The 12873-nt window shown below is 38.1% G+C and overlaps 1 protein-coding gene across 5 annotated transcripts in view; it reads left to right on the forward strand.

Annotated features, from left to right (window-relative positions):
* LOC146455207 (uncharacterized) overlaps positions 1 to 12873 on the forward strand; it is a 56081-nt gene that overhangs the window by 30629 nt on the left and 12579 nt on the right. For 4 of the 5 annotated variants that reach the window (XM_085094511.1, XM_085094513.1, XM_085094515.1 and 1 more), the window contains exons 9-14: positions 6457 to 6660; positions 7311 to 7464; positions 9089 to 9115; positions 9751 to 10024; positions 10897 to 11253; positions 12186 to 12212. In XM_085094511.1, coding sequence (XP_084950637.1) covers positions 6457 to 6660; positions 7311 to 7464; positions 9089 to 9115; positions 9751 to 10024; positions 10897 to 11253; positions 12186 to 12212 — 1043 coding nt within the window. The remainder of the gene's footprint in view (positions 1 to 6456; positions 6661 to 7310; positions 7465 to 9088; positions 9116 to 9750; positions 10025 to 10896; positions 11254 to 12185; positions 12213 to 12873) is intronic. The other variant, XM_085094512.1, reaches the window with a different exon arrangement.

Here is a 12873-nt window from a genome sequence, read left to right on the forward strand (position 1 = left end):
GCCTTCCGGCGGCGTCGAAACTACAATAAAATTATGCATTTTCTTTTCGCTCGTTCAGATCAACGCAATAACATCTATCGATGTACTTTGGTTCACTCATAACAAAACTCTTGATCTCCCTGAATCACTAAATTATTTTGAGAAAGCTGTTGAAAACTGCTTGTTTTTGGCTGTTACAATTACCCTTATTACAGCGCTTTAGCGGATAAGGTAATTTTAGCTAACTTTAACAGCAACAAAAGCCCACTGGTACATGTAATTTGAAGTTGAAACTAGCATGGTCTTAAAGCCCATTCTTTATAGTTTGTTGTATAAAAATTGCTAAGGCGGCCCGACAAAAGTGTCCTGTCGAGAGACGGAAACGTGAAGTGTACTTTCTGGAATTTCCACCTTTCACGAAGCGAACAAGAAGCATCCCGATTCCGAACAGAACCGCACATTGTAAAATCTACCGATGGAAACCTGTTTCGAAATCCTGGATGCATCAAAACAGTCTTGTAATCAAAGCTACAATCCCTTTTGATTGAAAATATGATTATTTTAACACTTGTGGAAAACAGGAGACGTGTAGTTCAAGCCGTGAAATATGTAATTCAACGCCGCGCCGAGCAGATATCTACAGTACCACGCACGTGTACATGACGCAAGATTGCTATTTCGTTCCTCTATTATTTTACCGTTAAAACTAAAAAGAAGATCCTCAATATCATGCATGTTGTCGTCTTCCTTCGTTCATTCTTATCTCGAGATTTTTAAGCTCTGAAGGGAACACGCCACACGCCAAAAAACGAAACAAACAAACAGGACGATCAAATTCCAAGACAAATGCAAATAGCTACAAATTCAGGCCCGATTTAGTATTCAGTTGATTAAGACAATCGCACATTTGTTTTATATTCCAGTGATAAGGCATAATGTACATCAAATGATTATGTAGACAAAGTAAAAACAAACTATCGGCAATGTCAAAGTACCATGGGAAAGCAACTGTTAACAAGGTAAACAAAACAATTTCAACCTCACCGGTCTTTTTGCAATCCTTGAGAAAATGTAGTGAATTCCTTGCTTCTATTGCTATGTATGCCAAACTTGCTTCTATAGGTATATTTGGCAACCGGTAGACTTGTTTCCTCCAAAGGATGTGATAAAATTCAGTACACTGGAGTATTGCAATAATCTTCCGTCAGGTACAAAAGTTACTTTTATAATTGGTCAATCACGCCATATGGTACAGATTTCTTCCTCTACAAATTAAACGTTCCAGAACGTCGTTTGTGGCCGGATTTTGAAGTAGTTTTGTTGGCCTGTCTCAATAACTTTTTTCTCTGGGAAGCTTGCTAACGGTCACTGTTATGGCCTTGTCAGGAGCCGTGTGTAAATACATGTATACAACTTTGGTGACCTTTGGTTTGTGGTTTGTGCGGCTCCAGTTCAGAGAATGCAGCAACTGTTGGAATGCGTGACAGTCTATCGCGCGTTCAAGGGCATCTCGCATTTTGCCAAGAAAGGACAGTTAGCGACGATTGTGGAGTGGACAGTGAATCAAAATTGCTGCTTTCCCAAGCAGGTAAGGTGTCAAAGAATTATAAACTTCACAGTACACATTTTCACGGTTTTTAGCGCTCAAATCAGTGGAGCCGCGCGCGTTGGGAGGGGGTACGGGGGTGGGCAATGGAAGTGGAAGGTGGAAAAAAAATCACAGAAAATTTTTCAACAAGGCTGCTGCTAAGGCCTTGTTTTGTTTGGCTCTTGTGTTTAAATGCAAATGGTTCTTTTAGGACCTAAAAATTAAAATAACATTATTTCCAAGACAAAAGTTTAAAAAATCCAATTGGTTAAAAAAATCGTCCAGCATCAACATCCCTTCCTCCACTGTGCACGCGCCCGAAAAGAAAAGGTAAGAGGAGAGAGCGGTTGGTCCCTTGGAAGATTAGAACTTCTAACTAGCAGGATTCCAGCTTGATTATAGCTCGCAGAGTTAGAGCCCTTGCTCTGAAATGAAAATGATGATGATGATGATTATTTAAATATGAGCGAGCACGATACACTCCTTTTTTTTAGTTTGTAACTTTAAATTTAAAGTGAAGTAATTTATTTAATGTCAAAATCACAGGGATTACTTGCGCAATCTCCTGAGCCAGAGGCGCATGATAAAGTGCTTCCCTATAATTATTAGTAGATTGGGATTCAATTTGATTTTTGAGGAGAGAGGAAAATCGGAGTACTCGGAGAGAAATCTCTCCAAGCAAGGACGAGAACCAATCATTAACTAAGCCCTCTTATGACACTGAGAACTAGAATCGAACCCGGGCCGTATTCAAACCAAATTTCCGAAATAACTACCGGCATGATAATGACGACGAGGGGTGCTCCTTTTTCATCTTTTTTCATGTTCAGCCAAGCCTGACGTTTCGGCTCGTTCGATGGATGCCCGATGGCTATGCCATGCTGATGAGCCCGAAACAGTTGTCTACACAGGACTACACACTCAGACCAAGAGGGGGAGTCGTAATCTTCCAAGGGACCAACCGTTTTCTCTTCTTACCATTTTTTGTTTGTTTGTTTGTTTGTTTGTTTTTCGCGGAATATAAGGGCCGGGCCTGAGGCTGATGCTTCTGAGCAACTGAATTCTTTTTTCAACTTTAGTTTTGGGAATAAGTTTTATTTTTTAGGTCCTGAAAGAACCATTTGCATTTAAACACAGGAACCAAAGAAAACAAGGCCTTAGCAGGAGCCTTGTTGAAATTTTTCGTTTGACTCAATGTGCGCGAGTTTTTCCACCTTCTAGTTCCAATGCCCACCCTTACCCCCACTCACCCCAACTCCCAACGGGCGCCTCCACTGATTTGAGCCCTAAAAACCGTGACAATGTGTAATCTGAACCTTGCAATTATTTGACATCTTACCTGCTCGGGAGAGCAGCAATTTTGATTCACTGTCCTCTCCACAATCGTCGCTAACTGTCCGCGAGATACCCTTGGAAGTCTTTTATACACCGCGCGATAGACTGTCACGCATTCCAACAGTTGCTGGAGCCGCACAGGCACCAAGTCGAATATTTACACACCGTTCCCGACAAGGCCATAACAGTGCCCGTTTGCAAGCTTCCCAGAGGACAAAAGTTATTGGGACAGGCCAACAAAACTACTTCAAAATCCGGCCACAAACGACGTTCTGGAACGTTTTGTAGAGGGAGAAATCTGGACCATATGGCGTGATTGGTCAACTATTAAAAAGTAACTTTTGTACTTGACGGAAGGTAATTGCAATACTCCAGTGTGAATTCACAGCCTTTGGAGGAAACAAGTCTACCGGTTTGCTGACTTTACATATAGGAGCAAGTTTGTCATACATAGCAATAGAAGCAAGGGATTCACTAATTTTCTCAAGGATTGCCAAAAGACCGGTGAGGTTGACATTGTTTTGTTTCCAACTACAAATTAATTTAAAAAGCTCGTCAACAGTTGCTTTCCCACGGTACTTTGACATTGCTGAAAGTTTGTTTTTACTTTGTTTACGAAATCATTTGATGTACATTATGCCTTATCACTGGAATATAAAATAAATGTGCGTTAATCAACTGAATACTTAATCGGGCCTGGATTTGTAGCTACCGTATTTGCATTTGTCTTGGAATTTGATCGCCCTGTTTGTTTGTTTTGTTTTGTTTTGTTTTTTGGCGTGTGGCGTGTTCCCTTCAGAGCTTAAAAATCTCGAGATCAGAATGAACGAAGGAAGACGACAACATGCATGATATTGAGGATCTTCTTTTTAGTTTTAACGGTAGAATAACAGAGGAGCGAAATAGCAATCTTGCGTCATGTACACGTGCGTGGTACTGTAGATATCTGCTCAGCGCGGCGTTGGATTACATATTTCACGGCTTGAACTACACGTCTCCTGTTTTCTACAAGTGTTAACATAATAATATTTTCAATCAAAAGGGATTGTAGCTTTGATTACAAGACTGTTTTGATGCATCCAGGATTTCGAAACAGGTTTCCATCGGTAGATTTTACAATGTGCGGTTCTGTTCGGAATCGGGATGCTTCTTGTTCGCTTCGTGAAAGGTGGAAATTCCAGAAAGTACACTTCACGTTTCCGTCTCTCGACAGGACACTTTTGTCGGGCCGCCTTAGCAATTTTTATACAACAAACTATAAAGAATGGGCTTTAAGACCATGCTAGTTTCAACTTCAAATTACATGTACCAGTGGGCTTTCGTTACTGTTAAAGTTAGCTAAAATTACCTTATCCGTTAAAGCGCTGTAATAAGGGTAATTGTAACAGCCAAAAACAAGCAGTTTTCAACAGCTTTCTCAAAATAATTTAGTGATTCAGGGAGATCAAGAGTTCTGTTATGAGCTAACCAAAGTACATCGATAGATGTTATTGCGTTGATCTGAACGAGCGAAAAGAAAATGCATAATTTTATTGTAGTTTCGACACCGCCGGAGGGCCAAAATGGCGTTTTTCGAACTTTCTTAGATTTTGAAAAAACTAAAGCGCTTCAGGTCCTTTGAATAGTATTTTCGAAAATAACTCACTATAGAGGTTATTTGGGCAAAATATGAAGAATTGAAAATTTCACGACTGACGCCGGATTCTCGATATTTTCAGACAGTGGCTCTTAAGAAACGGTTATATTGTGTATTTAGAGTTCGAATAAATAACCATAATTCCACTTACTGTGGCGAAAAACAGCGAATGGACTTGACTTCGAGCTGGCTGACGCGAGCAAATCGACCACATAGACCACATCTTTAGATGTTCTGAGCCTGCAATATTTTGTTCACTTACTTACGCGCATGCACTTATTATACGTCACCAGTCAATTTTGAGCCTGCAAACACTGGACAGTTGTAGTAGGCTACTAGTACTTGGGCTCTAAGCCCTGGTATAAAATCGATGCGAGTGGTCAACCACTCTAAGATGGCGCCCAAACACTGAAATCGCACAGCATCAAGAAAGAAGAGACACGAATAGTATGCTTTCTCCTAACGTCGAACGCAATAAGAAACACATTTTCGGAAACAAAAGGTTACAGTGAGTCCTCTTATAAGCAATAAGTCACATCGCCAATTTTTTTTTTATATTAAATGTATGACGTTAATCGCGGCCTTAATTCATTTATCGTTTTCTCACCAAAGGCGAGGTCTGCACCATTAAGGGGATCAAGATTTGTGTCGGCACAGATATCGACCAGAAATAAGTTAAACAGAATGCAACATGCGGCTTTGAAATGTTTACACTACACCTGGTAGGTTTCACGGCGAAACAATTCCTTAAAAGTTTGTGCGGTGTCCTGATCCAACGACTTGCTCACATTACCACTTAAAAAGTACGAAAGCTACTTTCAAGTTTCAAGAAAGAAGCGTCGCAATAGCACTCCAGCATAAAAAAAACGTGCCCAAAGCACATAATTTAAGCTATCAAGTATAGACGGAACATATATCAAGGGCCGTAATGAACAGTCTCGGACAAAACTCTCAATTTGATTCAATCTTAGTTTTGAGTTTTTGGAGAAGAGTTTGAGGCCTCAATATCTATGTTGGTTTCAAAAGTCTTGGACGAAAATAAATCTTTTTTTGGTAAAGACATTAGAAAAAAAGTTTACTTGACACATGCATGACATCGCGATCTCTTTACTCAAAGAAAATATGATTCATAGTTAGCTTTGAACCATATACCTGAAAATTGGGCTCATTTTGAGACTTTCAAGGTTGAAGGAAAATGCTAATCAATGATAGGACTAGAGCTTATCACAAGGAAGCAAGTTCAAAGAATAGCATTGGAAAGGAAGAATTGGATTTGGTTTGGAATTAGTCATGACACTAACATTTGCACTGAAATGAAACATGTTTTATGATCCCACAAAACAATAGAGCGATAACGGCGCCAACTTAGACGGATCAAAGAAAGCTCAGAGTTAATATTAAAAGGGTTATGATACTCACAATCGTGGCAATGGGTATACATTTATTTATTTATTTATTTATTTCGAACAATTTCCGTTTGGAGATTTTGCCCTGTTCTCCCTTAAAGTGTTCTTTACATCTTCTGACCTTGTTAATACAGCCACCAAGATCTAGAGGCTTGATTACATTACCAGATGAAATACCTTCTAAATTTAACGACAGAAACTATTAGTCCAGTCCCTATCTTACAGAAACAGTATAATCTACACTGAAATATTGTCTACTCAGAGGGAGCCATGTAGTTAGATTATTTCCGAACATGAAAGATAATCTTTTGACCAGACGAGAATGGATAAATTAAGCTTTGTGGCTCGTCCTGGCAAAAACTACATCTTCCTACATCTTGTATTTCAACTTGCCATAAATTATACAGGTAATCGTTGATCTTTAAAATGCGAGCAAGAAATCTGGTAGAATTAGACTATAAATAGTGAAATTTTATGTAATCTAATTTACTAGGTAAAATTGTGTTTTGCAGGCTACGGAAGAGCTTCATGCTCGGATAGATAAGAAAGAACCCGATAAAGCTGGTTTCAAAGATCTAGCCAATCGCGTAGAGGAGTTCACGCTGCGGTTTATGGACCCATTGCAATACAATTCGCGTAAACGCAAGGCATTTTTGGGGGATAATTCTGGATTAAAAGATATCGTGGAGACTGCAATAGAGCTGAAACAGAAGAAGGTAATAAGGATTTTTAAGTAACAAATGTCGGTCGGGGACTCCAGTTACTAGATTAGGTTTAGATTACAGATTGCAACAAAACGTGTAAGAAAAAAATAATGGCTCACGTTGCACGAGTGAAAGGATACTTGTATCGCATTTCTCCAAGTTGGTTTGGAAGCTCAATTGTAAGAGCACTACAACGGTATCACAGAGGTCATAGGCTTGAATCTTGTTGAAGCCTAATTTTTATTTCTGCTTTTCTTTTTTATAACTGCATAAACGTTTTACTCAACAGCGATGGTCAATATTAAAACTTATAAGTTTTACTCTTAAAATTAGCACAAAATTTTTAATGTTTTCAATAAAAAATATTCATCTTTACAATAAAGAAAAAAATAACCCTTATTTTCTTTGTTTTCTGCAAAGCATTTAGTCAAATGAATCTCCCTTCGTCCTAACGATAAGCAGATTCTTGTCCTACGCGAATACAGTAACTCCGTTTCAACCAAAAATAATGTACATGCGGCCCACTCTTGCAGTCCGATTGCTTGTTGTGTTTTTCTCTGCTATATTATAATGCATCTTTGTGTTAGTGGCGTAACAATAAAAACGGTCTGTTTCTAGCTTATTGAATTCCATTAACAAAACATATTTCGCTTTTCTTCTAGTTTTTCGACCATCCAATCATTTTAGAAGTTATGGCAGAGATGTGGTATGGTGACTACCTGGGGTCATCAAGGCCATGGTGGTTGTTCCTCAACGTATGGTGTCTATTTGACGTGGTGCTTTTTCCATTTTCATTGTTTGTAGCCTTTGTTCTAGGTAATGTCATATATCACTTTGTTTACACTATCGGACAGTGTCACGCTTGTTGACTGCATAAGAATTTTGAGCATTTTTGTTATAGACACAACGAAAGGTTACGATTAGAAGCATGTTCTTAGCTAGTCGCTTTACTGTGAGCTATTTTCGCCCACATTTTACCACACGCATATTCTCTCTTCCACCAACTGCTAGTTTATTAAACCTCTTACTGATTTTTCCTGGGTTTTTTTTTCATTTGTCTATGACATGCATTACAGATGAAGGTGACATCACGGACAATGGTGTTGTTTGAATAGTGCTCCTAATGTTAAAAGAGTACTTCATTAGCTAACAACTGTTGAATTAGACAATCGCCTATCTTGTTAGTGAATGCCCTAGACTAGCACAAAAACGCAGGAGAGAAGACACGATAATGTGGCAAAAGCAACACACTGGGATTTAGCAGGAAGGCTCCGTGATTCGTTCGATCAAAGAATTAAGTCTGAAGGATAAAACTAGGGAGGGAGAGGAATGCGTATCTTGAATTCATAACAATTCCAATCCCAACAAATGTCGCAATTAAAAAAAAAGAAAGAAGGAAAGAAATGAAAAAAAAAATGTAAGTGGGCAACAAATTAAAAAGTTATATTACGGGTCGGATGTCTCCTCAAAACGGAAAGATTCGATAGCCATGTTCTATCGAAATCTTTTTGTTTGCCGTTGTCATTGTTGTTGCTGCGGTTTTTTTTTTCTGTTTTTTTTTTTTTTACATATATTCAAGTTTTATTGCTGTACCTTTTACACCATTTATTAGATTTTGAACCATTTTAGGGTTAGAGATTCAGGGATCAAATACAAGACGGCATCGTTGCAGGACTGACAATAAAAACGACTTTCACCTAAATATTTCCCATTTTTCTCATTCAGGGCTGAGTTAAAAAATAAGAACAGTTTTAGTCGCTATGAGGACATGTGTATTACGCTGTGTTTCAAAAGAATTTAAATACACATTTTGTAAAAATAATGTTGTTTTATTTATTTTTTTTTTTTCAAATATGACGGTGCATTGCAAATGACGTTACATAAAATAATCGTTGGATTATTGGACGAAGACATTTATTGCTACTCACTGTCAGAGTTTCATGCTTCTTACGAAGCAATCATCAGGCAACTGTCAAAAATAACGTATACACGTGAAGACATACAAAATTTGAAAATACAGAACAACGGCTAGTGGCATGACATGGAGACGGATATGATTGGTTAATCTAAGCGAGCACGGTCTTTGACAGGAATTTTTTGGAATGTCTGCACGTGGATATCAGTTCGCTTCTATTGTTCAGTGTTGACATTTCGGGGCGACATATAATAAAATATTTCTCCCATAGACACAAATTACATCTCTTGCTTACATTTGAATATGATCGGGCCTGTTTTACCTTGCGCCATTTGATGTTGTGCATAATATTCCTATCCTTTAGGCTCCAAATATGTTTACTTAATTCGGTTGCGTGCTTATACCGTTCGCTCCTGAATGAGCATACATGGTTTCTGTATCTTAACTTAAAAGTTGTGTCAAAATCCAATGTATGTCTGTCATTATGTACTGAGCTTTTTTTTTTTTTTTTGTCCTTTAATGTAGGCTTATGTCCATTGTGTTCAATACCAGGTGAGTGTTATCTTTGTATGTCCTTATCAGCTAGTGCATTACAACGGGTGATAATAATTCACTTAGCATTTTTATAATAAAACAAGTACATACAATCTACTGCAACTGGTGGTTTGTTTCCCAGTCCCCAGATTATCCCTTCCCCCCTCCCCTACAAAAAGCGAACAATTATGTCATTCTGTTTTGCACAATTTTAATATTAGAAGCTGGTCAGTAAATCAACCGCCATAACTCTATCCAGCTATTTGAGGTATTCCCACTTGGTGCAATGTCATTACATTTTCGGAGCATACCCCAGGGAATCCCAACGACAGTATTTATTGAAAGGTCTCTGCTGTGTTCCCAGATCGTTTTGTGTCGTTTTAAAGACATCTGTGTTAGCTAATAGAGTTTGATCTGTTCGGATGCTTTAGCTGGAAATTCAAGTTGAAGAACGTTTTAGAGAACGCTATCTTATTGCCAGAATCTACTGGATGTTGTTGGCAGTACGAAAATGCTAGATGATCTCTCTTCACATTTTTATTCACATCTTTGCCCGTCCGAAAAAAAAAAGATTAAGGTTACCAGTGTCAACGAAAGTTTGATCTCCCCAATTAAATATGAATTTCTGAGGCGATTGATATCTTTCCGAACAGGTATTCGCCGAAATGAGCCGACCAACTATTACAAAAACGTTTCCCCAGACTTGTACCACAGATACAAGGAGTACTTCACAACCCCCTACTTCATCTTCGTTCGGGATACGCTCAGCTACCTTGTCCTCCTTGGACTACACTTGGTAATATGTTTTGAGCCCTCCCAACTCTCATTCAGTGGTCTAGAGTGGGTTATTCTCACCTTTTTCTTCGGCCGACTTTTGATGGAGCTTAACCAAGTTGCAGACAAGAAACAAACACAAAAGTACCTCAGGTGCGTACCCTTGCTATCATAATAATAAATGTGTTTTAAAAACGTTTTTGTAGATCAAGGTTCCCTTTTCCAACCGCCCATTAGGTAGTCTTCTCTCATGCTAACCGATTTGACATTAACGCCAGGTATTTGTCTTCCATTGAAGTCTGTCGGGATTTAAATTTCATTAAAATTGCTGTTACCTTGACGATGATAAACGAGCCTCGAAATCGGTCAATATCATTTTTTTGCGTTGTAGATTTGAAACAGAAAAACTAATACGAACATCTTGAATTATGACATATAGCATACAAAATTATGCCGAATAAAAGTAAAAACTCTGTAAGTTTGATTTAAAAACATAGTGAGAACGACAGAAACAGTACTTTGATAACACTTCTGAAAAGTAATGCAAAAAGATACCCGGAAGTTATTGTTTGACGCCACGGTTGTCGTATTGATTTACCCTGTAGTGGCACCGGATTTTTGGTCAATTATATTGTGTTGCACATTCCTGACCATTCCTAAATCACAGCTTAACTTTAAATTCTGGTTTCTAGACGCACTCCAAGGTAAGAGAAAACAACGTAAAATGTTAGACGACCAAATTTTCTAAAGAAAAAAGCTATATTTTGATCCAAGACAAATCCTCAAAGAGAAATTTGTATAACGCCGTCTGAGACCTTTCAAAGCATGTGAAATTTTGTTCAAATAAACAATAGGCCATTCCCAAGACTAGACACAAAATAGTTTAAACCATAGATTGACTAGTTCGTAACAAACTTAAATAATTTGTGCTAAACTTTTCCAAATCATATCTGGGCGCGTAGTGGGGTGCTGAGCTCATCACTGTGTTATTTTATCACAAGTTAATTCACTTTTCTCTCCCATAGCGATCGCTGGAATTTTTTCGACATCGTCATACTTCTTAATTTTTTCTGCGTGATACTCCCAATAAGAATTGCCATGTGGGCGGACTCAGAGTCGGTCACGAACAACAGGACCCTACAAATAGCTGAGAGTCTTTACGGCCTTAACGCGATGCTCCTAGTTTTCAGAGCTTTTGGTTCCATTTTGGAGACAAGTAAAGGAGTTGGCACCATACAAATTGCTTTATTTCACATCATCATGGATGCCTCTGTGGTGATATTGCATTTTGCTGCAATAACCTTGGCTTTTTCAAGCACGATAACAAAAATATTTGTTTCCGAAGTTTCTTTTAGAAAAGGAAACAGTACTGAAGAGGATAGGTGAGTTGAAAAGTTTATTTTCTTTATTTTCTTTTATTTTCTTTTATTTTTTTTTCATTTTTTTTTTTGTTTTGTTTTTGCTTCTAGTTATTTTTTTAAAAAGCACTTATTCACATTTATATTCAACAAATCGACGGTAGTTTTCCTTTGTCTATACTCTTAAGGCCCGTTTAAACGGTTTTAACATTTGCCCAACACTCGTTCAACAAAAGTTGAACGGATGTTGGGCAAATGGTTGATGAACGGAGTGTCCAAACGGTTTCAACGCCACTCAACATTTTCAAGACCAAAGAAAATGCTGCACGTTGCACGATGTTGAAGGAAAGTTTAAACCAATTTAAATTTGATTCTAATCATTTTCAACATTCGTCTCAACATTTTTTTCGCTTTGAACAGTATTGAATGACCTGTTCAAACACTCCCAAAATTTGGTTCAACAACTGTGTTGAACGTATGTTGGAAGCAAATGTAGAAACCTTTTAAACGGGCCTTTATAGAGCCGCAAGCAAGTGGTTTCAATGCAACGTTTATTTCCGTTATTTTTTTTATCTGCGGTAAAATGGTTCTTTTCAACCGTGTGATATTTGGATTTGTTTAATTCGCTAACCTTGTCACCCTTTAATAATGCACATAGTTCGCACAGTGACAATCAAGATGTGACAATTTGTGCAGCTTATCTTTCGGACGTGGAAGCAAACGGCCAGATATGGGAGAACTTTTTTGTGTTTTACACCAGATGTACACCACATGGACGTTTACCACTCCACTACAGAATCTTTCAAAATGGAAACGAAATCACTGTGAAATAGTTGAGAACCAAATAGACAGTACTAGGCAAACGTTTTTTTAAACCCATATAATTAAAAAATCTGTATATATAGCCGCTTAACGATAACACACGGGTGCACTGATGGCATTTTTTTTTCTTTCAGTATGTGCAGCAAAACCGGCATAAGCTGGTAAGTTTAGCAATTGTCGGCCATAGATTATTATATGATGAAATTCCAGGAGTTTAAAAATTGGTTGGAAATAAAACTACAAGGAAAATCAGAATGTGTGCCACAATCTCGCCAAAATTAAGCCTTACTTTTACGTTATATGACGTCATTAGTTTTTGTTGCGAACCTGTTTGAACAGGAAACATACCAAGACGTCAAAAGTTTCGTTACCATAGATTTTATGATCTAGTGGTTATATATTGAGGTGGTGCCCCACCATCACCACCACCTTCCTCTATAGGGTTCAGCGCAGAAGTTGATATCTTAAAATGTTAATTCTGTTCTGTACATTGGCTCGTTTTTGCCTGTCGTCGAATACTGAGAAAGACCTAACAATCCTTCAAGCGAGAGCTTTCAGCCTCGGTCGAGAAGTATTAATAAATGTAGTGGTTTATTTCCCTATTTACCCTATCTAGACTTGGGGATGGAGGGGTGGGGGAATTCTGTCCGCAGTGACTTTGAACCGGACTTACCTTTTTAGTATTTGAGTAAACGACCTTAAACTCAGGAATTTTTCAGAAATTTACCTGGAACACATTTGAGGTGTACGGTTAGTGTTGACTGACTTTGATGTTGCCATGGCAACCAATTTTTGATAGGAATTTTTTTAAGAAAATAGCAA

Source organism: Pavona decussata, unplaced genomic scaffold (assembly GCF_977016875.1).
Source record: "Pavona decussata unplaced genomic scaffold, jaPavDecu1.1 SCAFFOLD_281, whole genome shotgun sequence".
Taxonomy (NCBI): domain Eukaryota; kingdom Metazoa; phylum Cnidaria; class Anthozoa; order Scleractinia; family Agariciidae; genus Pavona; species Pavona decussata.